Raw genomic sequence first — 25,975 nt, 5'->3', positions numbered from 1 at the left:
ATGGAGGGTAAGTTTCCATTGCTTTCTGAACATTGTCACCACACAGAATAACGCTCTAGCAGGAGATACTGTATAGTTACTTTCAAAAGTCATAGCTCAACAGGAAGCAAGAGTCATTTGTTTTCTGCTGTATTTTCTTTCTACCCAGATTAGTTCACAGGCAACTAATTAGGAAATGTGTGGCCTGTGGGGGTGAGGGGCAGATTCTGTCTGGCCTTTGTGCAAGTGCCTGCACCCCTACGTCCCAACCCCCCTGCGCCAACCCTGATCCCCTCACTCCTTCTGAATCTATTGGTCCAAGCCTGGAGCACTATCCTGCACCCCAAGTCCCTCATCGCCAGCCCCATCCCAGAGCCTGCATCCCCAGATGGAGTCCTCACCCTCCCACCCCGCACTCCAACCCCCTGCCCCAGTCCAGATCTCCCAACCCTTAACTCTTTATTTCTGGCCCCACCCCAGAGCCCTCATCCTCTCCCACACCCCAACCCCCAATTTTGTGAACATTCATGCCCACCATACAATTTCTATACCCAGATGTGGCCCTGAGGTCCAAATGTTTGCCCACCGCTGTAATACAGTGTAGGGTTTGCTACATCACATTCCACAAATCTTGTCCGGTATTTGGCCTCAGGTAGATTTGGTTGCAAATGGCATTTTTTCTGCAGAAAATTTCACCTCTGTACACTACATCTCCTATGATGAACCATGGTGTCTCCTCTTGGTGAGGGGAGATTCTGCATGATGGTCTCACTGGCCATGGTGCATCTTGGGATATATCATCCAGGTGTGTAGCCCAGACCATATAAGAGATTGAAGGTATGAGATATCCATATCACAACTCACTCAAATTTTCCACCAAAATTTCAATTATCAGCTAAAACCAAACCTTTTTGGTTTTGCGTGTAGTTTTGAATCAACCCTTTCTGTGTTAAGCAGTGCTTTTTTTAAAACCAAACCTAATTTTGTTGAAAACACAATGTTCCACTGAAAGCCAGTTTCAGAACAGAATGTTTGACCACTAACAAATGTGAACTCCTGGATCACTATCCAGTCTTACCATGGAGTCACAGAGAGTCCCTTAGATATTCCAGTCCCTCTTGCCACCGAGACAAATTGAACTTTGTGCTAAAAGGTCACTTAAATAAAAAAAAATCATATCATATTAGATTGCTGCCAGTCCTAAGAGACCAGTCACTTACCCCATATGAATTGGAACTCTAGGTCTTGCAACGAAGACAACACTGGTAACCAAGTCAATAGCAAACTAACTAAAGGTTTATTAGCTAAGAAAAAGGAAATGAGAGTTATTGAGAGGTTAAAGAAGGTAAAATATAATGCACAAGTGAGTCACAGTTTGTATTTCTAAATGGTGGCAATGATGCAGCATACTGACTGATTTACTGCTATAGCTCATACTGAAAGTCCTGGCCTCAAATCTCATTCTTGGCCCATGTGGTAGTGTTGTTATGGACTACTTTTATGTATGTTTTATTTTCAGTCTAATTATGAGCACACACTCCCAATAATAGAGATCTGGACTTTTTAATTACCTGAAAAGTGTCATACAAATATATGGGATAATATACAAAGTTATTTTTAAATACTCATTTTTTCAAAATAAACATAGTTTTATTTAACATGTTAATAAAATATCCTGGTCATTGTAATTGTTAATTAGTATTAATTATAATTATTTATAATTATTTTATTTATTGCCAGGGCCCAGAGTTGATGAGAGCCAGAGTCAGGGTAAGTGCAAGTGTCTTTTATACACAGGTTATAGTATATCTTCATTTGCAAATACACAGGGCAGGACTCTGGTCTTCACAGTGTATGTACCTCATTGACATCACATTCTGGGGTAGATTCTATTCAGCTAATCAGCAGAGTAAAGGGGTCATAGGAGATTCCCTTTCTGCCCCCTTGCATACGGCATGCACCTGGGGCAGGCAAAGTGCAACTGCTCACGGCAAACGAATGTTGAGTAAATAAACGAGAGTATTCACATTGCAAACTACAGCTGGCCAAAAACCTGCATTTTCAACTAAAATGGCTTTTCAACAGAAGTGAAAAATTGTGAGAAAAGTTTTCACTCTGCCCAGATATTTTGGATTTCTTGATGAAGCATGCAAAGCCAAATTCACTTTTCAAATGTTTTTAGGTTTATTTAGTTTTCTTCTACTTTTCTTCCCCTCTGCCCCGCCTCCTTTCTGAGGAGAAAACCAATTTTTCCTTTCTTTTCAATCTTTTTTTTGTTTGAAAATAACTAAAAATGTTCACAGAAAAGAATTAACATTTTTTGACTAGCTCTGCTGGAAACAAGCAAACAAACAAAAAAAGTACTGCAGCATGGAATTCTTGTTCTTTCAGAATGAAGTGCACCTTCTGAATAGTGTCTGGATAAAACCTTCCACCAGCGGTCACTGCTAACAAAAAGTAGATGGTGCTAGCCAGAAGTGCAACCTCAGTGTAGCCTCCATCAGCCTGGCTTCTGTATAGCTCCATCCAACTTCCATTGTATCATGTAATGCCTTTCTCTGCTAATGGGAACACCTTCCTCAGTCTAGCAGAGGAAGGTGTAACATGATCTAGGGTTACAAGCTAAAGCTAGACAAATTCAGACTGGAAATAATTAGTAAATTTTTAATGGTGAGGGTAATTAACCATTGGAAAAAATTTACCAAGGGTCTCTAGGAACTATTTTGGTGGAGTTCTGTGGCCTGTCTTATCCCAGGATTCAGGATATATAATCACAATGGTCTCTTCTGACGTTAGAATCTAGGAATCTGCCGTAGTCTACAAGTACCATTGGCTTTGATTCTTGCATTTTCTTATTTCTGTACTTAGAATATTTTATAAATTACCAAACATTGTCTTGGTTTTGATTATTACATTATTTCTGTATGCTATGGAGAGAAAATTGGAATTATAGGGTTAAAAACATGGGTTTCTTTTTGTTTTTGTTTTTCAGGAAAGCTCCAGAAAGAAAAAGGTTCATTTCCATTGACTTCTGTTGCTTGGAAGATGCCTGGTTGTGTAATATTTGAGGAATATGTTTTGGGGGACAAGAACCCATGTGAATACAAGAGAGATTGATGATTGTCAGTGTGTTGATGAAAAGAGACTAGCAGATGGGAGTGATGGGTTGTGAGAGCAGTTTCCATGAGAAGACAAGGAGTCTGTAGAGTTTCCATGCTGAGAGAAGGTTTGGAATTTCCTCTTCATGGGGTGAGGTTTATTCAGAGGCCTGTCATGGCTGACAGATGAGTCTGGTTGGATACTGAGCATGGGGATAGCATTTGGGAGTTTCTGACAATGCAATATGTGGGGTATTTCATATTGAAGGCTTCAGAAGTGGTTACAATATAATATTTGTGTGTATTTGTTAACCCATTACACACATAATCACACACACACACGAGTCTGTTAGTCTACAAGGTGCCACAGGATTCTTTGCTGCTTTTACAGATCCAGACTAACACGGCTACCCCTCTGATACTTGAGCCGTTTAGTACCATCTGCAAACTTTGCCACCTCGTTGTTTACCCCTTTCTCCAGATCATTTATGAATAAATTGAATAGGATTGGTCCTAGGACTGACCCTTGGGGAACACCACTAGTTACCCCTCTCTATTCTGAGAATTTACCATTAATTCCTACCCTTTGTTCCCTGTCCTTTAACCAGTTCTCAATCCATGAAAGGAACTTCCCTTTTATCCCATGACAGCTTAATTTACGTAAGAGCCTTTGGTGAGGGACCTTGTCAAATGCTTTCTGGAAATCTAAGTACACTATGTCCACTGGATCCCCCTTGTCCACATGTTTGTTGACCCCTTCAAAGAACTCTAATAGCTAAAACCAAACCTTTTTGGTTTTGCGTATTTTGAATCAACACTTTCTGTGTTAGATTGCTGCCAGTCCTAAGAGACCAGTCACTTACCCCATATGAATTGGAACTCTAGGTCTTGCAACGAAGACAACACTGGTAACCAAGTCAATAGCAAACTAACTAAAGGTTTATTAGCTAAGAAAAAGGAAATGAGAGTTATTGAGAGGTTAAAGAAGGTAAAATATAATGCACAAGTGAGTCACAGTTTGTATTTCTAAATGGTGGCAATGATGCAGCATACTGACTGATTTACTGCTATAGCTCATACTGAAAGTCCTGGCCTCAAATCTCATTCTTGGCCCATGTGGTAGTGTTGTTATGGACTACTTTTTATGTATGTTTTATTTTCAGTCTAATTATGAGCACACACTCCCAATAATAGAGATCTGGACTTTTTAATTACCTGAAAAGTGTCATACAAATATATGGGATAATATACAAAGTTATTTTTAAATACTCATTTTTTCAAAATAAACATAGTTTTATTTAACATGTTAATAAAATATCCTGGTCATTGTAATTGTTAATTAGTATTAATTATAATTATTTATAATTATTTTATTTATTGCCAGGGCCCAGAGTTGATGAGAGCCAGAGTCAGGGTAAGTGCAAGTGTCTTTTATACACAGGTTATAGTATATCTTCATACTGAAGCACTGAAGCATCTTCATCTTCAGACTGAAGCAAAGAATCCATTTAGTTTCTCCGCAATGACTTTATCGTCTTTAAACGCTCCTTTTGTATTTTGATCTTCAAGGGGCCCCACTGGTTGTTTAGCTGGCTTCCTGCTTCTGATGTACTTAAAAAACATTTTGTTATTACCTTTGGAGTTTTTGGCTAGCCGTTCTTCAAACTCCTCTTTGGCTTTTCTTATTACACTCTTGCACTTAAGTTGGCAGTGTTTGTGCTGCTGTCTATTTGCCTCACTAGGATTTGACTTCCACTTTTTAAAGGAAGTCTTTTTATCTCTCACTGCTTCTTTTACATGGTTATTAAGCCATGGTGGCTCTTTTTTAGTTCTTTTACTGTTTTTCTTAATTTGGGGTATACATTGAAGTTGGGCCTCTATTATGGTGTCTTTAAAAAGGGCCCATGCAACTTGCAGGGATTTCACTTTAGTCACTGTACCTTTTAACTTTTGTCTAACTAACCCCCTCATTTTTGTATAGTTCCCCTTTTGAAATTAAATGCCATAGTGTTGGGCAGTTGAGGTGTTCTTCCCACCAGAGGGATGTTGAATGCTATTGTATTATGGTCACTATTTCTAAGCGGTCCTGCTATAGTTACCTCTTGGACCAGCTCCTGCGCTCCACTCAGGATTAAATCTAGAGTTGCCTCTCCCCTTGTGGGTTCCCGTACCAGCTGCTCCATGAAGCAGTCATTTAAAGTATCGAGAAATTTTATCTCTGCATTTCGTCCTGAAGTGAAATGTTCCCAGTCAATATGGGGATAATTGAAATCCCCCACTATTATTGGGTTCCTAATTTTGATAGCCTCTCTAATTTCCCTCAGCATTTCATCATCACTATTACTGTCCTGGTCAGGTGGTCGATAATAGATCCCTAATGTTATATTTTACTAGAGCATGAAATTTCTATCCATAGAGATTCTATGGAACATATGGATTTGCTTAAGATTTTTACTTCATTTGAATCTACACTTTCTTTCACATATAGTGCCACTCCTCCCCCTGCACTACCTGTTCTGTCCTTTCGATATATTTTGTACCCCGGAATGATTGTGTCCCATTGATTGCTCTCAGTCCACCAGGTTTCTGTGATGCCTATTATATCTATATCCTCCTTTATCACAAGGCACTGTAGTTCACCCATCTTGTTATTTAGACTTCTGGCATTTGTGTACAAGCACTTTAAAAACTTGTCCCTGTTTATTAGTCTGCCTTTTCTGATGTGCCAGATTATTTTTATGTGACTGTTTATCATCTGATCCGGCCCTTACATTATACTCTTCAGTCCTCTGTGTCTCAGGTAGTAGACCCTGTTCCAGGTGGTCAATCAGGCGATTCAGCAACACTCGTGCAAGGATCTTACCTGCGCTGGAAAGCAGTGATATTCCTCTATGATTATCGCAGACTTTTCGATTTCCTTTCCTCTTGTAGGGGTGTACGATGGACGCATCTTTCAATTCCTGAGGAATGGACCCTTGATTCCAGAAGGACTGGAACAGCTGAGTGAGTTTGTCGACAAGCATTGCACCACCGTCCTTATAGACTTCCGCTGGAATCGCGTCAGATCCTGGGGCCTTGCCACTAAACAGCTGGCTGATGGCCTGTAGGGTTTCAGTCTCTGATGGTGGAACATCCAGGCTGTAGTTGATATCCGCCTGGGGCATTCTGTCAATCGCCTCGTTATTGATGGAAGATGGGCTGTTCAGTACGGATTGGAAATGCTCAGCCCAACGCTGTAGAATCAGAGTCTTTTCAGTAATGAGAATTACACCATCTTCCGCAAAGAGCGTGGCACTTTGGACATGATCTTCGCAGTTCGACAGCTCCAAGAGAAGTGTGAAGAGCAGAATCGTGAATTGTACACCATCTTTGTGGATCTTACCAAGGCTTTTGACACTGTCAGTTGCGAAGGTCTGTGGCGCATCATGTCGAAGTTTGGGTGCCCTGACAGATTTATCCTGATGGTACGTCAGTTCCATGACTGCATGACGGCTCGTGTTCTGGACGATGGAGAAGCTTCAGAGGCCTTTTCCATCACAAACGGCGTCAAGCAAGGGTGTGTGTTGGCACCGACCCTGTTCAGCATAATGTTTTCAGCCATGCTGTCAGACGCCTTTCAGAACAGTTCCTTGGGAGTCAGCCTGAGATATAGGACTGATGGGAAACTGTTCAACCTGCAAAGACTCCAGGCTGTCACCAAGATAAAGGAGACTGTGCTACGAGACCTCCTTTTTGCTGACGACTGTGCCCTGAATGCTGGATCAGAGCAGGAAATGCAAGCCAGCATGGACAAATTCGCAGCAGCATGCGACAACCGGCCTCCTCATCAACATAAAGAAAACCGAAGTGATGTACCAGCCAGCTCCGAAAGCCCAACACCAAGAGCCCACCATCACAGTGAAGGGACAAAAGCTGCAAGCAGTGGACCAATCTACATACCTTGGCAGCACCCTCTCCCGCGCAGTGACAATTGACATTGAGGTCAACTGCAGAATCGCCAAGGCAAGTTCTGCATTCGGTGGACTGCTGACCAACGTGTGGGATCGCTGTGGAATAAGCCTTGCTACAAAGCTTAAAGTCTACCGAGCAGTAGTGCTAACTACCCTGATGTATGCCAGTGAGACTTGGACTGTATACAAGAGGCACGCTAGGCAACTGAACCACTTCCACACGACTTGCCTCCGCAGACTTCTGAGGATCCGGTGGCAGGATAAGGTGCCAGACACAGAAGTCCTCTCCAGAGCAGGCCTGCCATCAGTTTACACTCTGCTTATGAAAGCCCAGACACGCTGGGCAGGCCATGTTGTAAGGATGCCAGACCACCGCATCTCCAAACAGCTCTTCTATGATGAGCTGTCTCAAGGAAAGTGATCGCACGGGGACAAAGAAGTGATACAAAGACACGCTGAAAGCCTCTCTCAAGTCCCTGGATATCGACATCACCTCCTGGGAAACCCTGGCACAAGACCGATCGACATGGCATACGCTGATCCACCAAGGCTGCCAGACATCTGAAGCCAGAAGGATAACCATAGCACAAGAGAAGCGAGCACTCCGTAAAGCCAGAGCTGCAAATGCTGTAACAGTGGTGTCCACACATGTCTGCCCGACATGTGGCAGAACATTCCGTGCCCGTATTGGCCTTACCAGCCACCTGCGGACGCACCGTGGACAGCTCACAACCTGCTAGATGTCAAAGTCTTCTTCGAAAACGATGGACGAACATCATCAGTCCTCTGATCCTGTCTATAACCTAGAGATTCTCTATCATCCGACTCTCCCCTAAGAGAAGTCTGTGTCCGATCCACACGCTCCTCTGCATCAGTCGGCTTTTCCCCATCTCCTAGTTTAAAAACTGCTCTACAACCTTTTTAATGTTTAGTGCCAGCAGTCTGGTTCTGCTTTGGTTTAGGTGGAGCCCATCTCTCCTGTATAGGCTCCTCCCATCCCAGACGTTTCCCCAGTTCCTAATGAATGTGAACCCCTCCTCTGTACACCATCATCTCATCCACGCATTGAGACTCTGAAGCTCTGCCTGCCTACCTGGCCCTGCGTGTGGAACTGGGAGCATTTCTGAGAATGCCACCATAGAGGTCCTGGATTTCAGTCTCTTCCCTAGCAGCCTAAATTTGGCTTCCAGGACATCTCTCCTACCCTTCCCTATGTCATTGGTACCTACATGGACCACGACCATAGGCTCCTCCCCAGCACTACACATAAGTCTGTCTAGATGCCTCGAGAAATCCGCAACCTTCGCACCAGGCAGGCAAGTCACCATACGGTTCTCCCGGTCATCACAGACCCAGCTATCTACGTTTCTAATAACCAAATCTCCCATTACTAACACCTGCCTTTTCCTAGAAACTGGAGTTCCCTCCCCTTTGCGCTACATTGCACAGTCAGGTGGTGTTCTGCAGATATGAATAAAATTCTTAGGTCAGTTTCATAATAGAGATGGTGAAGTGCTGACCTGCAAAAAGTTCTTTCAGAATCAATTCCATAAATTATAACCCAATAGGCAGTCCATGTGCAGAATCTGTGTAAATTCTTCCATGAGAAATAGCAGGGAAATCAAGAGCACACCTGGAGACCTCAGTCTTGTGACTTGAAACCTCCTCTGATAAGTTCAAGCAGACTTGAGATAAAAAATATCAGGTCCCAAAGTTCTTTTATAGATCTCTGGCAAGTTGTGATAACCTCTCGACAGCAGGTAACACAAGCACTAATAAGGTACATTGTTGCTTTGAACAGTCAAGTCCTATTTTCTGTGTATACGCAGATAATTAATTGCACTGATTAGCATAAGGCCATTAACCATCCAAAGGTTCATGTGTAGTTTACTACAAACTTCAAAGAGAAATAAAGACAATTATATTATTATTCCATGGTTCATCTAATTGCTAATATTCCCTTTTGATCTCTGAATCGTTAGAATCCAGTTTTCACAGGGGGTTGTGTAGCTTGTTGCTTTGCGTGGACTGATACACAGAACCAACAGAGTGCTGCATGCAGCTTCAAGATCTCCAAGTGCACGCACACAAGCAAGTGTTTAGAACTCTGGAATCCAGGGGACAGTACACTCAGGGGTGGGTTAAATGGTGGCAGTGTAAATGTCCATTAGATAAGTTTAATGTACTATTGTAAACCACCTTTGTTAATTAATTTATTGAACTGCCCCCTGCTGATTTAAATTAGTGGTGACATTTAACCTCAGTCTGTTATATCATGCGCTTTACACCAACAAGAGAAATCTCATCTACGTTGCATATTTTGGCAAGTGCTCCTTCACCAGGGGACTAAATCACCTTACTCACTAGTATATGAGAGCTTGCAACACTGATTATCACCCACACATTGGTAATGGCAGGGAGCATTCAGAAATCAGAAGACAGGCCAAAAACATGATTTATATAAATGTTGTTGTGCACATTCCCTCTTCACTTTGCTGCATGACACTCTGTTTTGTTTGTTTTTTCTAGGCTCAAATAAAGAGAAAAAAGGTAAGATTGCATTGACTTTTCAACAGTCACAAGCAAAACTATTGTTATACAACAAAAACGGTCCCAGGTGTTTTTGATCCTGCTTCTACTTCAGCCTTTCCCACTACATTAGTTAACGGGGATGTGTTATTTATTAGTAGATGCATTTTCTAATAATTTCTTGAAAATGCCCTTAAACAATCCACCATATCTGGAAAATATATGCACACACTGAAAACATTTTTTTTTATTATGCAGATGCATCCAAAATTTTGTTGTTAAGAAAAAAAGTGCATATTTGCTGAATGTGACTCTGTTACTATCAGCTAGTGTTGTCAGACATTGGTTAAAATATGATCAGATTTTGCCCCCCATTGGTTGGGTAACACTGCACTCCTGGGAGTGGTGGAGGTCTGCAGCAGATGTAGAATTAGTTTCAGTTTTTGTACCTCATGATGGAGTTTGGAATCCCAGTTGCAGGGAGAGAGGGGGGACTCAGAGTTTCTGTAGGCTTGATGTGGATTTTGCACTATAATTTCATGCTGTGAGAGTCTGCAGGGTTTCTGGTGAGGCGAGGTCAGACTAGGGCTCGAGGGGGAGGGTAGAATGTGAAGTCTAGGCCATGGGGGCTGAGGAATGCTTGTGTAACAAATTTTTATAGTGGGGATTGCATCTTGTCCAAAACAATGTCTGTGAGAAAACTGTAAAGATGATTTGTGATTTTTAAGAACATACATAAGAACATAAGAACGGCCGTACCGCGTCAGACCAAAAGGTTCATCTAGCCCAGTATCTGTCTACCGACAGTGGCCAATGCCAGGTGCCCCAGAGGAGTGAACCTAACAGGCAATGATCAAGTGATCTCTCGCCTGCCATCCATCTCCATCCTCTGATGAACAAAGGCTAGAGACAGCATTCTTACCCATCCTGGCTAATAGCCATTTATGGACTTAGCCACCATGAATTTATCCAGTCCCCTTTTAAACATTGTTATAGTCCTAGCCTTCACAACATCCTCAGGTAAGGAGTTTCACAAGTTGACTGTGCGCTGCGTGAAGAAGAACTTCCTTTTATTTGTTTTAAACCTGCTGCCTATTAATTTCATTTGGTGACCCCTAGGTCTTGTATTATGGGAATAAGTAAATAAATTTTCATTATCCACTTGCTCAACATCACTCCTGATTTTATATACCTCTATCATATCCCCCCTTAGTCTTCTCTTTTCCAAGCTGAAGAGTCCTAGGCTCTTTAATCTTTCCTCATATGGGACTCTCTCCAAACCCCTAATCATTTTAGTTGCCCTTTTCTGAACCTTTTCTACTGCTAGAATATATTTTTTAAGGTGAGGAGACCACATCTGTACACAGTATTCGAGATGTGGGCGTACCATGGATTTATATAAGGGCAATAATATATTCTCCGTCTTCTTCTCTATCCCCTTTTTAATGATTCCTAACATCCTGTTTGCTTTTTTGACCGCCACTGCACACTGCGTGGACATCTTCAGAGAACTATCCACGATGACGCCAAAATCGTTTTCCTGACTCGTTGTAGCTAAATTAGCCCCCATCATATTGTATCTATAGTTGGGGTTATTTTTTCCAATGTGCATTACTTTACATTTATCCACATTCAATTTCATTTGCCATTTTGTTGCCCAATCGCTTAGTTTTGTGAGATCTTTTTGAAGTTCTTCACAATCTGCTTTGGTCTTAACTATCTTCAGTACTTTTGTACCATCTGCAAACTTTGCCACCTCACTGTTTACCCCTTTCTCCAGATGATTTATGAATAAATGGAATAGGATTGGTCCTAGGACTGACCCTTGGGGAACACCACTAGTTACCCCTCTCTATTCTGAGAATTTACCATTATTTCCTACCCTTTGTTCCCTGTCTTTTAACCAGTTCTCAATCCGTGAAAGGACCTTCTCTTTTACCCCATGACAGCTTAATTTACGTAAGAGCCTTTGGTGAGGGACCTTGTCAAAGGCTTTCTGGAAATCTAAGTACACTATGTCCACCGTATCCCCCTTGTCCACATGTTTGTTGACCCCTTCAAAGAACTCTAATAGATTAGTAAGACACGATTTCCCTTTACAGAAACCATGTTGACTATTGCTCAACAGTTTATGTTTTTCTATGTGTCTGACAATTTTATTTTAAACTATTGTTTCGACTAATTTGCCCGGTACCGACGTTCGACTTACCGGTCTGTAATTGCCGGGATCACCTTTAGAGCGCTTTTTAAATACTGGCATTAGATTAGCTAACTTCCAGTCATTGGGTACCGAAGCCGATTTCAAGGACAGGTTACAAATCTTAGTTAATAGTTCTGCAACTTCACATTTGAGTTCTTTCAGAACTCTTGGCTGAATGCCATCTGGTCAGTGACTTGTTAATGTTGAATTTATCAATTAATTCCAAAACCTCCTCTAGTGACACTTCAATCTGTGACAGTTCCTCAGATTTGTCACCTACAAAAGTCAACTCAGGTTTGGGAATCTCTCTAACATCCTCAGCCGTGAAGACCGAAGCAAAGAATCCATTTAGTTTCTCCGCAATGACATTATCATATTTAAGCGCTCCTTTTGTATCTCGATCGTCAAGGGGCCCCACTGGTTGTTTAGCAGACTTCCTGCTTCTGATGTATTTAAAAAACATTTTGTTTTTACCTTTGGAGTTTTTGGCTAGCCGTTCTTCAAACTCCTCTTTGGCTTTTCTTATTACACTCTTGCACTTAATTTGGCAGTGTTTATGCTCCTTTCTATTTACCACACTAGGATTTGACTTCCACTTTTAAAGGAAGTCTTTTTATCTCTCATTGCTTCTTTTATATTGTTGTTAAGCCATGGTTGCTCTTTTTTAGGTCTTTTACTGTGTTTCTTAATATGGGGTATACATTGAACTCTGGCATACATTGGGCCTCTGTTATGGTGTCTTTAAAAAGTGCCCATGCAGCTTGCAGGGATTCACTTTAGTCACTGTACCTTTTAACTTTTGTTTAACTAACCCCCTCATTTTTGTATAGTTCCCCCATTTGAAATTAAATGCCACAGTGTTGGGCTGTTGAGATGTTCTTCCCACCACAGGGATGTTGAATGCTATTGTATTATGGTCACTATTTCTAAGCGGTCCTGCTATAGTTACCTCTTGGACCAGCTCCTGCGCTCCACTCGGGATTAAATCTAGAGTTGCCTCTCCCCTTGTGGGTTCCCGTACCAGCTACTCCATGAAGCAGTCATTTAAAGTATCGAGAAATTTTATCTCTGCATTTCGTCCTGAAGTGAAATGTTCCCAGTCAATATGAGGATAATTGAAATCCCCCACTATTATTGAGTTCTTAATTTTGATAGCCTCTCTAATTTCCCTTAGCATTTCATCATCACTATTACTGTCCTGGTCAGGTGGTCGATAACACTGGTCTACAATTTTTGAAAAGTCGTCTGCTTCAGAGATAAAATGTGCTATTTATTATGTATTTTGATGTGCTGAATTCAAATATGACAATTAAAACAACTGGCTACTGTTTCTAAGACATTTAAGTTTTTACATTTTATGTCTATGTATATTGTGTAGATAGTAGAGTTTTAATCATAAATTGTAAACCTAGGTCTTTTCATGTGTTTATGGTTGCTTTACATGATAATATTTCACCTGTCCTGTTTATGTAACACTTTAAAAATCGGCAAAAGGGTTATCTAACTAAAATTTATTATGAAACAAAAGGCAAAAAACTATTATGTACATAGTTTAGTCCTATCCAGTGTCTACTCAACGCTTCTTGGCTTGTCTCTTGTATTCATTAAATGGAGCATCTCTTGTCACTGTCCAGCAATAGTCTGCAAGTATTGATGGGCTCCATTTGCCCTGATAGCGTTTCTCCATTGTTGCAATGTGCTGGTGAAATCGCTCGCCGTGCTCGTCGCTCACTGCTCCGCAGTTCGGTGGAAAAAAATCTAGATGAGAGTGCAAAAAATGTATCTTTAGTGCCATGTTGCAACCAAGGCTTTTGTATGCCTTGAGGAGGTTTTCCACCAACAACCTGTAGTTGTCTGCCTTGTTGTTTCCGAGAAAATTTATTGCCACTAACTGGAAGGCTTTCCATGCTGTCTTTTCCTTGCCACGCAGTGCATGGTCAAATGCATCATCTCAAAGAAGTTAACGAATCTGAGGACCAACAAAACACCTTCCTTTGTCTTAGCTTCACTTAACCTTGGAAATTTTCCGCGGAGGTACTTGAAAGCTGCTTGTGTTTTGTCAATGGCCTTGACAAAGTTCTTCATCAGACCCAACTTGATGTGTAAGGGTGCTAACAAAATCTTCCTTGATTCAACAAGTGGTGGATGCTGAACACTTTTCCTCCCAGGCTCCAATGACTGTCGGGTGGCCAATCTTTCTTGATGTAGTGGGAATCTCTTGCACGATTATCCCATTTGCAGAGAAAACAGCAGTACTTTGTGTATCCAGTCTGCAGACCAAGCAAGAGAGCAACAACCTTCAAATCGCCACAAAGCTGCCACTGATGTTGGTCATAGTTTATGCCCCTCAAAAGTTGTTTCATGTTGTCATAGGTTTCCTTCATATGGACTGCATGACCAACTGGAATTGATGGCAAAACATTGTCATTATGCAGTAAAACAGCTTTAAGACTCGTCTTCGATGAATCAATGAACAGTCTCCACTCATCTGGATCGTGAACGATGTTGAGGGCTGCCATCACACCATCGATGTTGTTGTAGGCTATAAGATCTCCTTCCATGAAGAAGAATGGGACACGATCCTTTTGACGGTCACGGAACATGGAAACCCTAACATCACCTGCCAGGAGATTCCACTGCTGTAGTCTGGAGCCCAACAGCTCTGCCTTACTCTTGGGTAGTTCCAAATCCCTGACAAGGTCATTCAGTTCACCTTGTGTTATGAGGTGTGGTTCAGAGGAGGAGGATGGGAGAAAATGTGGGTCCTGTGACATTGATGGTTCAGGAGCAGAAGTTTCATCCTCTTCCTCTTCCTCGTCTGACTCAAGTGAGAATGATTCTGGTGCATCAGGAACCGGCAGTCCTTCTCTGTGGGGTACTGGGCGTATAGCTGATGGAATGTTTGGATAATGCACAGTCCACTTTTTCTTCTTTGACACACCTTTCCCAACTGGAGGCACCATGCAGAAGTAACAATTGCTGGTATGATCTGTTGGCTCTCTCCAAATCATTGGCAGAGCAAAAGGCATAGATTTCCTTTTCCTGTTCAACCACTGGCGAAGATTTGTTGCACAAGTGTTGCAGCATATGTGTGGGGCCCACCTCTTGTCCTGATCTCCAATTTTTCAGCCAAAATAAAGGTGATAGGCTTTCTTAATCATAGTGGTTATACTGCGCTTTTGTGATGCAAAAGTCACTTCACCACAAACATAGCAGATGTTATCTGCACTGTTCACACAAGTACGAGGCATCTCTGCTCACTTTGATTTTGCAAAGGGACACATTTCTGTTTAGCCAAACACTGACAAATAAGAGAGCACAACACTGTATGATTTCTAGAGCTGATATAGGGCAATTTGTTCAGCAGAGTGATGTAAGCTTCGTTATGATTACATCATCCATGACTTCTAGGAATAACATGATGCAATTCATATCATGTATGACGCAATACCAGCTTCAGATTGCATCATTCATTGTTTTGCCTAAAAGCAAGTACTGTCCAAAGCCAGTCCTAGATTTATTCATAGATAGAGTCAAAGATGTATTTTAGTCATTTCTGGTTTCAATTGAGATCCCTTCCCTTTATAACTCACTTATCCTCCACTATTCCCAAGTCAAGGGTCGTATATACTGACCCAATAGCATAACTTGAAAACTAGAGCCAATCAACAATTTTAAGCATCATTTTCTTTCTCAGTGACCCAGAGTTAGTAAAGTTTGACTACATTTATTTCAGAAGCATTTTGGCTGTAGAGCAGTGTAATAGATCCCTAATGTTATTTTTTTATTAGAGCATGACATTTCTATCCATAGAGATTCTATGGAACATGTGGATTCACTTAAGATTTTTACTTCATTTGAATCTACATTTTCTTTCACATATAGTGCCACTCCTCCCCCTGCACGACCTGTTCTGTCCTTCTGTTATATTTTGTACCCTGGAATGATTGTGTCCCATTGATTGCTCTCAGTTCACCAGGTTTCTGTGATGCCTATTATATCAATATCCTCCTTTAACACAAGGCACTCTAGTTCACCCATCTTATTATTTAGACTTCTAGCATTTGTGTACAAGCACTTTAAAAACGTGTCCCTTTTTATTTGTCTGCCCTTTTCTGATGTGCCAGATTCTTTTTTATGTGACTGTTTATCATCTGATCCAGCCCTTACATTATCCTCTTCTGTCCTCTGCTCCTGACTATAACCTGGAGATTCTCTATCATCAGACTCTCCAATAAGAGAAGTCTGTGTCCAATCCACATGCTCCTCTGTAGCAGTCGGCTTTCCCCCATGTCCTAATTTAAAAATTGCTCTACAACCTTTTTAATGCTTAGTGCCAGCAGTCTGGTTCCACTTTGGTTTAGGTGGAGCCCATCTCTCCTGTATAGGCTCCCCCCATCACAGACGTTTCCCCAGTTCCTAATGAATGTGAACCCCTCCTCTGTACACCATCATCTCATCCACGCATTGAGACTCTGAAGCTCTGCCTGCCTACCTGGCCCTGCGCGTGGAACTGGGAGCATTTCTGAGAATGCCACCATAGAGGTCCTGGATTTCAGTCTCTTCCCTAGCAGCCTAAATTTGGCTTCCAGGACATATCTCCTACCCTTCCCTATGTCATTGGTACCTACATGTACCACGACCACCGGCTCCTCCCCAGCACTACACATAAGTCTGTCTAGATGCCTCGAGAGATCCACAACCTTCGCACCAGGCAGGCAAGTCACCATACAGTTCTCCCAGTCATCACAAACCCAGCTAGCTACGTTTCTAATGATCAAATCTCCCATTACTAACACCTGCCTTTTCCTAGAAACTGGAGTTTCCTCCCCTGGAGAGGTAACCTCAGTGCAAGAGGCAACCTCAGCACCATCTGGAAGGAGGGTCCCAACTATGAGAAGGTTTCCCTTTGCTCCCATTGACTTTTCTGCTTCCCTAGGCCTTTCTTCCTCCTCAACAGCTGTCTGACCAGAGGTGGGACAATTCTACAGTGTCCCGGAAAGCCTCATCAGCATATCTATCTGCCTCTCTTCACTCCTCCAGTTCCACCACCCTGGCCTCCAAAGTCCATACATGGTCTCTGAGGGCCAGGAGCTCCTTTCACCGAATGCACACATACGCCACCCACCCACAGGGCAGGTAATCATACATGCTACACTCAGTGCAATAAACTGGATAGCCCCCACCATGGAAGAAGCTCCAGGGTTCAGTTACGAATATCCTCATTGCTGATCTTGTCCTGACACTTGATATGAAGCAGCTGGCAAAAATAACAAGAATCAAAAATGTCAACGTGTCTCTCTTCTGCCTTCCTAAGAGTCCATGTTTCACTACAGTAGAGTTGATATAACCTGGTTCTATAGATACATGAGAGTACACGTCTTTTGAATATTCTCCAGCACTGTCTGTGACACTTCCCAAGTTCTGGAACTACATCAGCTGGATATCTATTATGTGGGAGTTGTGGACTGATCAAATTCCTGATGTCTGATTTGGGTTGCTCAATCACTTATATGTAAGTTTAGACAAATCTCTTTTGACTGTTTTTCACCTTTCCAGCCCTAAAAGACTGCTGAGTGCCTCTGCATGTGTGTGTGTGTGGGGGGGGGAGGAAGTGCCTATAAAGGGGACAAGAACAATTTTATTTTAATAAACAAAACCAGAAATTTCAGTACGATTGTTAGTGGGGGCTTGAGGCAGTTTTATTTAGCTTAGAAAGAGAAGTCTAGACAGAGTGAACTGAACCCTAGCTACTGCCATTGGCACCTGCCAGAAAAGTTACATTTTATTTTGCATATATAACTGATCCCTTAATGCAACATTTAAACACTCTCTATGTATAGTTGGGGTTATTTTTCCCAATGTGTATTACTTTACATTTATCCACATTAAATTTCATTTGCCATTTTGTTGCCCAATCACTTAGTTTTGTGAGATCTTTTTGAAGTTCTTCACAATCTGCTTTGGTCTTAACTATCTTGAGCAGTTTAGTATCATCTGCAAACTTTGCCACCTCACTGTTTACCCCTTTCTGCAGATCATTTATGAATAAATTGAATAGGATTGGTCCTAGGACTGACCCTTGGGGAACACCACAAGTTACCGCTCTCTATTCTGAGAATTTACCATTTATTCCTACCCTTTGTTCCCTGTCTTTTAACTAGTTCTCAATCCATGAAAGGACCTTCCCTTTTATCCCGTGACCGCTTAATTTACGTAAGAGCCTTTGGTGAGGGACCTTGTCAAAGGCTTTCTGGAAATCTAAGTACACTATGTCCAATGGATCCCCCTTGTCCACATGTTTGTTGACCCCTTCAAAGAACTCTAATAGATTGGTAAGACATGATTTCCCTTTACAGAAACCATGTTGACTATTGCACAACAGTTGATGTTTTTCTATGTGTCTGACAATTTTATTTTTAACTATTGTTTCGACTAATTTGCCCGGTATTGACGTTAGACTTACCGGTCTGTAATTGTCGGGATCACCTCTAGAGCCCTTTTTAAATATTGGCGTTACATTAGCTAACTTCCAGTCATTGGGTACTGAAGCCGATTTAAAGGACAGGTTATAAACCTTAGTTAATAGTTCATAACTTCACATTTGAGTTCTTTCAGAACTCTTGGGTGAATGCCATCTGGTCCCGGTGACTTGTTAATGTTGAGTTTATCAATTAATTCCAAAACCTCCTCTAGTGACACTTCAATCTGTGACAGTTCCTCAGATTTGTCACCTACAGAAGCCATCTTAGGTTTGAAAATCTCCCTAACAACCTCAGCCGTGAAGACTGAAGCAAAGCATCCATTTAGTTTCTCTGCAATTATCGTCTTTAAGCTCTCCTTTTGTATCTCGATCGTCAAGGGGCCCCACTGGTTGTTTAGCAGACTTCCTGCTTCTGATGTACTTAAAAAACATTTTGTTATTACCTTTCGAGTTTTTGGCTAGCCTTTCTTCAGACTCCTCTTTGGCGTTTCTTATTATACTCTTGCACTTAATTTGGCAGTGTTTATGCTCCTTTCTATTTGCCACACTAGGATTTGACTTCCACTTTTTAAAGGAAGTCTTTTTATCTCTCACTGCTTCTTTTACATTGTTGTTAAGCCACGGTGGCTCTTTTTTAGGTCTTTTACTGTGTTTCTTAATTTGGGGTATACACTGAAGTTGGGCCTCTATTATAGTGTCTTTAAAAAGCGCCCATGCAGCTTACAGGGATTCACTTTAGTCACTGTACCTTTTAACTTTTGTTTAACTAACTCCCTTATTTTTGTATAGTTCCCCCTTTTGAAATTAAATGCCACAGTGTTGGGCTGTTGAGATGTTCTTCCCACCACAGGGATGTTGAATGCTATTGTATTATGGTCACTATTTCCAAGCGGTCCAGCTATAGTTACCTCTTGGACCAGCTCCTGCACTCCACTCAGGATTAAATTTAGAGTTGCCTCTCCCTTTGTGGGTTCCCGTATCAGCTGCTCCATGAAGCAGTCATTTAAAGTATTGAGAAATTTTATCTCTGCATTTTATCCTGAAGTGAAATGTTCCCAGTCAATATGGGGATAACTGAAATCCCCCACTATTATTGAGTTCTTAATTTTGATAGCCTCTCTAATTTCCCTTAGCATTTCATCATCACTATTACTGTCCTGGTCAGGTGGTCGATAATAGATCCCTAATGTTATATTTTTATTAGAGCATGACATTTCAATCCATAGAGATTCTATGGAACATGTGGATTCGCTTAAGATTTTTACTTCATTTGAATCTACATTTTCTTTCACATATAGTGCCACTCCTCCCCCTGCACGACCTGTTCTGTCCTTCCGTTATATTTTGTACCCTGGAATGATTGTGTCCCATTGAATGCTCTCAGTTCACCAGGTTTCTGTGATGCCTATTATATCAATATCCTCCTTTAACACAAGGAGGATATCCCATCTTATTATTGAGACTTCTAGCATTTGTGTACAAGCACTATAAAAACGTGTCCCTGTTTATTTCTCTGCCCTTTTCTGATGTGCCAGATTCTTTTTTATGTGACTGTTTATCATCTGATCCGGCCCTTACATTGTCCTCTTCCGTCCTCTGCTGCTGACTATAACCTGGAGATTCTCTATCATCAGACTCTCCCCTAAGAGAAGTCTGTGTCCGATCCACATGCTCCTCTGCAGCAGATGGCTTTCCCCCACGTCCTGGTTTAAAAACTGCTCTACAACCTTTTTAATGTTTAGTGCCAGCAGTCTGGTTCCACTTTGGTTTAGGTGGAGCCCATCTCTCCTGTATAGGCTCCCCCGATCCCAGAAGTTTCCCCAGTTCTTAATGAACGTAAACCCCTCCTCTCTACACTATCGTCTCATCCACGCATTGAGACTCTGAAGCTCTGCCTGCCTACCCGGCCCTGCGCATGGAACTGGGAGCATTTCTGAGAATGCCACCATAGAGGTCCTGGATTTTAGTCTGTTCCCTAGCAGCCTAAATTTGGCTTCCAGGACATCTCTCCTACCCTTCCCTATGGCATTGGTTCCTACATGTACCACGACCACCGGCTCCTCCCCAGCACTACACATAAGTCTATCTAGATGCCTCGAGAGATCCGCAACCTTCGTACCAGGCAGGCAAGTCACCATACGGTTCTCCTGGTCATCACAAACCCAGCTATCTACGTTTCTAATGATCGAATCTCCCATTACTAACACTTCCCTTTTCCTGGCAACTGGAGTTCCCTCCCCTGGAGAGGTAACCTCGGTGCGAGAGGCAATCCCAGATCCATCTGGAAGGAGGGTCCCAACTATGGGAAGGTTTCCCTCTGCTCCCTTTGACTGCTCTGCTTCCCTGGGCCTTTCTTCCTCCTCAACAGCGCAGGGGCTGTCTGACCGGAGGTGGGACAATTCTACAGTATCCCAGAAAGCCTCATCAACATACCTCTCCGCCTCTTTTAGCTCCTCCAGTTCTACCACCTTGGCCTCCAAAGTCCGTACGTGGTCTCTCAGGGCCAGGAGCACCTTACACTGACTGCACACATACGCCACATGCCCACAGGGCAGGTAATCATACATGCTACACTCAGTGCAATAAACTGGATAGCCCCCACTATGCAGCTGGGCTTCTGCCTGCATTGTCTCCTAGTTAATGAAAGGGTGGTTTAAAGAAAGGGGTTTTGAATGTAGTTTGGTTTATAGGTTTTATGGGGACTAACAGGGCACAAATAGGACTGACAAGGGACCCCCGCTGCCTTCCCACTCCCCTTCTAAACTCCCTTGCGAAACTCCCTGTTAGCAGCCCCTGGTTGCTTGTGCGCAGCTTTATAAAGCCCTGGCCTGAGTGAATGCCCCACCCACTGATTAAGGCTCAGCCAATTACCAGAGGCTTCTAGCTTTCATACCTTCCTCTGAAGCTCACAGCCTCCAACTGCCAGCCACAGCACAGGGTCCTTCAAACAACCAACCAAACAAACAGACTGAGAAACATAAGCTCAGCACACAGCAAATAACCCCCAAACACAAACAAACACACACTACAGACAGTCACTTACCCCACAGATTTGCTCCTCCTTCACCTGGAGAACTCCCTTGAAAAACTCCCTGTTAGCACCCCCTGTTTCTTTCAGACCAAGTCAAGAAATGGAGGGTAAGTTTCCATTGCTTTCTGAACATTGTCACCACACAGAATAACGCTCTAGCAGGAGATACTGTATAGTTACTTTCAAAGTCATAGCTCAACAGGAAGCAAGAGTCATTTGTTTTCTGCTGTATTTTCTTTCTACCCAGATTAGTTCACAGGCAACTAATTAGGAAATGTGTGGCCTGTGGGGTGAGGGCAGATTCTGTCTGGCCTTTGTGCAAGTGCCTGCACCCCTACGTCCCAACCCCCTGCGCCAACCCTGATCCCTCACTCCTTCTGAATCTATTGGTCCAAGCCTGGAGCACTATCCTGCACCCCAAGTCCCTCATCGCCAGCCCCATCCCAGAGCCTGCATCCCCAGATGGAGTCCTCCCCCTCCCACCCGCACTCCAACCCCCTGCCCCAGTCCAGATCTCCCAACCCTTAACTCTTTATTTCTGGCCCCACCCCAGAGCCCTCATCCTCTCCCACACCCCAACCCCCAATTTTGTGAACATTCATGCCCACCATACAATTTCTATACCCAGATGTGGCCCTGAGGTCCAAATGTTTGCCCACCGCTGTAATACAGTGTAGGGTTTGCTACATCACATTCCACAAATCTTGTCCGGTATTTGGCCTCAGGTAGATTTGGTTGCAAATGGCATTTTTTCTGCAGAAAATTTCACCTCTGTACACTACATCTCCTATGATGAACCATGGTGTCTCCTCTTGGTGAGGAGATTCTGCATGATGGTCTCACTGGCCATGGTGCATCTTGGGATATATCATCCAGGTGTGTAGCCCAGACCATATAAGAGATTGAAGGTATGAGATATCCATATCACAACTCACTCAAATTTTCCACCAAAATTTCAATTATCAGCTAAAACCAAACCTTTTTGGTTTTGCGTGTAGTTTTGAATCAACCCTTTCTGTGTTAAGCAGTGCTTTTTTTAAAACCAAACCTAATTTTGTTGAAAACACAATGTTCCACTGAAAGCCAGTTTCAGAACAGAATGTTTGACCACTAACAAATGTGAACTCCTGGATCACTATCCAGTCTTACCATGGAGTCACAGAGAGTCCCTTAGATATTCCAGTCCCTCTTGCCACCGAGACAAATTGAACTTTGTGCTAAAAGGTCACTTAAATAAAAAAAAATCATATCATATTAGATTGCTGCCAGTCCTAAGAGACCAGTCACTTACCCCATATGAATTGGAACTCTAGGTCTTGCAACGAAGACAACACTGGTAACCAAGTCAATAGCAAACTAACTAAAGGTTTATTAGCTAAGAAAAAGGAAATGAGAGTTATTGAGAGGTTAAAGAAGGTAAAATATAATGCACAAGTGAGTCACAGTTTGTATTTCTAAATGGTGGCAATGATGCAGCATACTGACTGATTTACTGCTATAGCTCATACTGAAAGTCCTGGCCTCAAATCTCATTCTTGGCCCATGTGGTAGTGTTGTTATGGACTACTTTTTATGTATGTTTTATTTTCAGTCTAATTATGAGCACACACTCCCAATAATAGAGATCTGGACTTTTTAATTACCTGAAAAGTGTCATACAAATATATGGGATAATATACAAAGTTATTTTTAAATACTCATTTTTTCAAAATAAACATAGTTTTATTTAACATGTTAATAAAATATCCTGGTCATTGTAATTGTTAATTAGTATTAATTATAATTATTTATAATTATTTTATTTATTGCCAGGGCCCAGAGTTGATGAGAGCCAGAGTCAGGGTAAGTGCAAGTGTCTTTTATACACAGGTTATAGTATATCTTCATTTGCAAATACACAGGGCAGGACTCTGGTCTTCACAGTGTATGTACCTCATTGACATCACATTCTGGGGTAGATTCTATTCAGCTAATCAGCAGAGTAAAGGGGTCATAGGAGATTCCCTTTCTGCCCCCTTGCATACGGCATGCACCTGGGGCAGGCAAAGTGCAACTGCTCACGGCAAACGAATGTTGAGTAAATAAACGAGAGTATTCACATTGCAAACTACAGCTGGCCAAAAAACCTGCATTTTCAACTAAAAATGGCTTTTCAACAGAAGTGAAAAATTGTGAGAAAAGTTTTCACTCTGCCCAGATATTTTGGATTTCTTGATGAAGCATGCAAAGCCAAATTCACTTTTCAAATGTTTTTAGGTTTATTTAGTTTTCTTCTACTTTTCTTCCCCCTCTGCCCCGCCTCCTTTCTGAGGGAGAAAACCAATTTTTTCCTTTCTTTTCAATCTTTTTTTTGTTTGAAAATAACTAAAAATGTTCACAGAAAAGAATTAACATTTTTTGACTAGCTCTGCTGGAAACAAGCAAACAAACAAAAAAAGTACTGCAGCATGGAATTCTTGTTCTTTCAGAATGAAGTGCACCTTCTGAATAGTGTCTGGATAAAACCTTCCACCAGCGGTCACTGCTAACAAAAAGTAGATGGTGCTAGCCAGAAGTGCAACCTCAGTGTAGCCTCCATCAGCCTGGCTTCTGTATAGCTCCATCCAACTTCCATTGTATCATGTAATGCCTTTCTCTGCTAATGGGAACACCTTCCTCAGTCTAGCAGAGGAAGGTGTAACATGATCTAGGGTTACAAGCTAAAGCTAGACAAATTCAGACTGGAAATAATTAGTAAATTTTTAATGGTGAGGGTAATTAACCATTGGAAAAAATTTACCAAGGGTCTCTAGGAACTATTTTGGTGGAGTTCTGTGGCCTGTCTTATCCCAGGATTCAGGATATATAATCACAATGGTCTCTTCTGACGTTAGAATCTAGGAATCTGCCGTAGTCTACAAGTACCATTGGCTTTGATTCTTGCATTTTCTTATTTCTGTACTTAGAATATTTTATAAATTACCAAACATTGTCTTGGTTTTGATTATTACATTATTTCTGTATGCTATGGAGAGAAAATTGGAATTATAGGGTTAAAAACATGGGTTTCTTTTTGTTTTTGTTTTTCAGGAAAGCTCCAGAAAGAAAAAGGTTCATTTCCATTGACTTCTGTTGCTTGGAAGATGCCTGGTTGTGTAATATTTGAGGAATATGTTTTGGGGGACAAGAACCCATGTGAATACAAGAGAGATTGATGATTGTCAGTGTGTTGATGAAAAGAGACTAGCAGATGGGAGTGATGGGTTGTGAGAGCAGTTTCCATGAGAAGACAAGGAGTCTGTAGAGTTTCCATGCTGAGAGAAGGTTTGGAATTTCCTCTTCATGGGGTGAGGTTTATTCAGAGGCCTGTCATGGCTGACAGATGAGTCTGGTTGGATACTGAGCATGGGGATAGCATTTGGGAGTTTCTGACAATGCAATATGTGGGGTATTTCATATTGAAGGCTTCAGAAGTGGTTACAATATAATATTTGTGTGTATTTGTTAACCCATTACACACATAATCACACACACACACGAGTCTGTTAGTCTACAAGGTGCCACAGGATTCTTTGCTGCTTTTACAGATCCAGACTAACACGGCTACCCCTCTGATACTTGAGCCGTTTAGTACCATCTGCAAACTTTGCCACCTCGTTGTTTACCCCTTTCTCCAGATCATTTATGAATAAATTGAATAGGATTGGTCCTAGGACTGACCCTTGGGGAACACCACTAGTTACCCCTCTCTATTCTGAGAATTTACCATTAATTCCTACCCTTTGTTCCCTGTCCTTTAACCAGTTCTCAATCCATGAAAGGAACTTCCCTTTTATCCCATGACAGCTTAATTTACGTAAGAGCCTTTGGTGAGGGACCTTGTCAAATGCTTTCTGGAAATCTAAGTACACTATGTCCACTGGATCCCCCTTGTCCACATGTTTGTTGACCCCTTCAAAGAACTCTAATAGCTAAAACCAAACCTTTTTGGTTTTGCGTGTATTTTTGAATCAACACTTTCTGTGTTAGATTGCTGCCAGTCCTAAGAGACCAGTCACTTACCCCATATGAATTGGAACTCTAGGTCTTGCAACGAAGACAACACTGGTAACCAAGTCAATAGCAAACTAACTAAAGGTTTATTAGCTAAGAAAAAGGAAATGAGAGTTATTGAGAGGTTAAAGAAGGTAAAATATAATGCACAAGTGAGTCACAGTTTGTATTTCTAAATGGTGGCAATGATGCAGCATACTGACTGATTTACTGCTATAGCTCATACTGAAAGTCCTGGCCTCAAATCTCATTCTTGGCCCATGTGGTAGTGTTGTTATGGACTACTTTTTATGTATGTTTTAATTTTAAGTCTAATTATGAGCACACACTCCCAATAATAGAGATCTGGACTTTTTAATTACCTGAAAAGTGTCATACAAATATATGGGATAATATACAAAGTTATTTTTAAATACTCATTTTTTCAAAATAAACATAGTTTTATTTAACATGTTAATAAAATATCCTGGTCATTGTAATTGTTAATTAGTATTAATTATAATTATTTATAATTATTTTATTTATTGCCAGGGCCCAGAGTTGATGAGAGCCAGAGTCAGGGTAAGTGCAAGTGTCTTTTATACACAGGTTATAGTATATCTTCATACTGAAGCACTGAAGCATCTTCATCTTCAGACTGAAGCAAAGAATCCATTTAGTTTCTCCAATGAC

The 25,975-nt window shown here is 41.7% G+C and overlaps 1 protein-coding gene across 1 annotated transcript in view; it reads left to right on the top strand.

The window, feature by feature from the left end:
* The window catches only part of LOC120394431 (butyrophilin subfamily 1 member A1-like), a 52,932-nt gene continuing 26,957 nt past the window's right edge, over positions 1–25,975 (top strand). The window contains exons 1-8 of the mRNA XM_039518660.1: positions 1–7; positions 1,720–1,749; positions 2,972–2,992; positions 4,462–4,491; positions 9,557–9,577; positions 23,084–23,113; positions 24,341–24,361; positions 25,835–25,864. Of these exons, the coding sequence (XP_039374594.1) occupies positions 1–7; positions 1,720–1,749; positions 2,972–2,992; positions 4,462–4,491; positions 9,557–9,577; positions 23,084–23,113; positions 24,341–24,361; positions 25,835–25,864 (190 nt within the window). The remainder of the gene's footprint in view (positions 8–1,719; positions 1,750–2,971; positions 2,993–4,461; positions 4,492–9,556; positions 9,578–23,083; positions 23,114–24,340; positions 24,362–25,834; positions 25,865–25,975) is intronic.

This window comes from Mauremys reevesii, unplaced genomic scaffold (assembly GCF_016161935.1).
Source record: "Mauremys reevesii isolate NIE-2019 unplaced genomic scaffold, ASM1616193v1 Contig59, whole genome shotgun sequence".
Classification (NCBI taxonomy): domain Eukaryota; kingdom Metazoa; phylum Chordata; order Testudines; family Geoemydidae; genus Mauremys; species Mauremys reevesii.
Note: the sequence above shows the minus strand (reverse complement) of the source record. Positions and strands in the feature narration are given on the sequence as shown.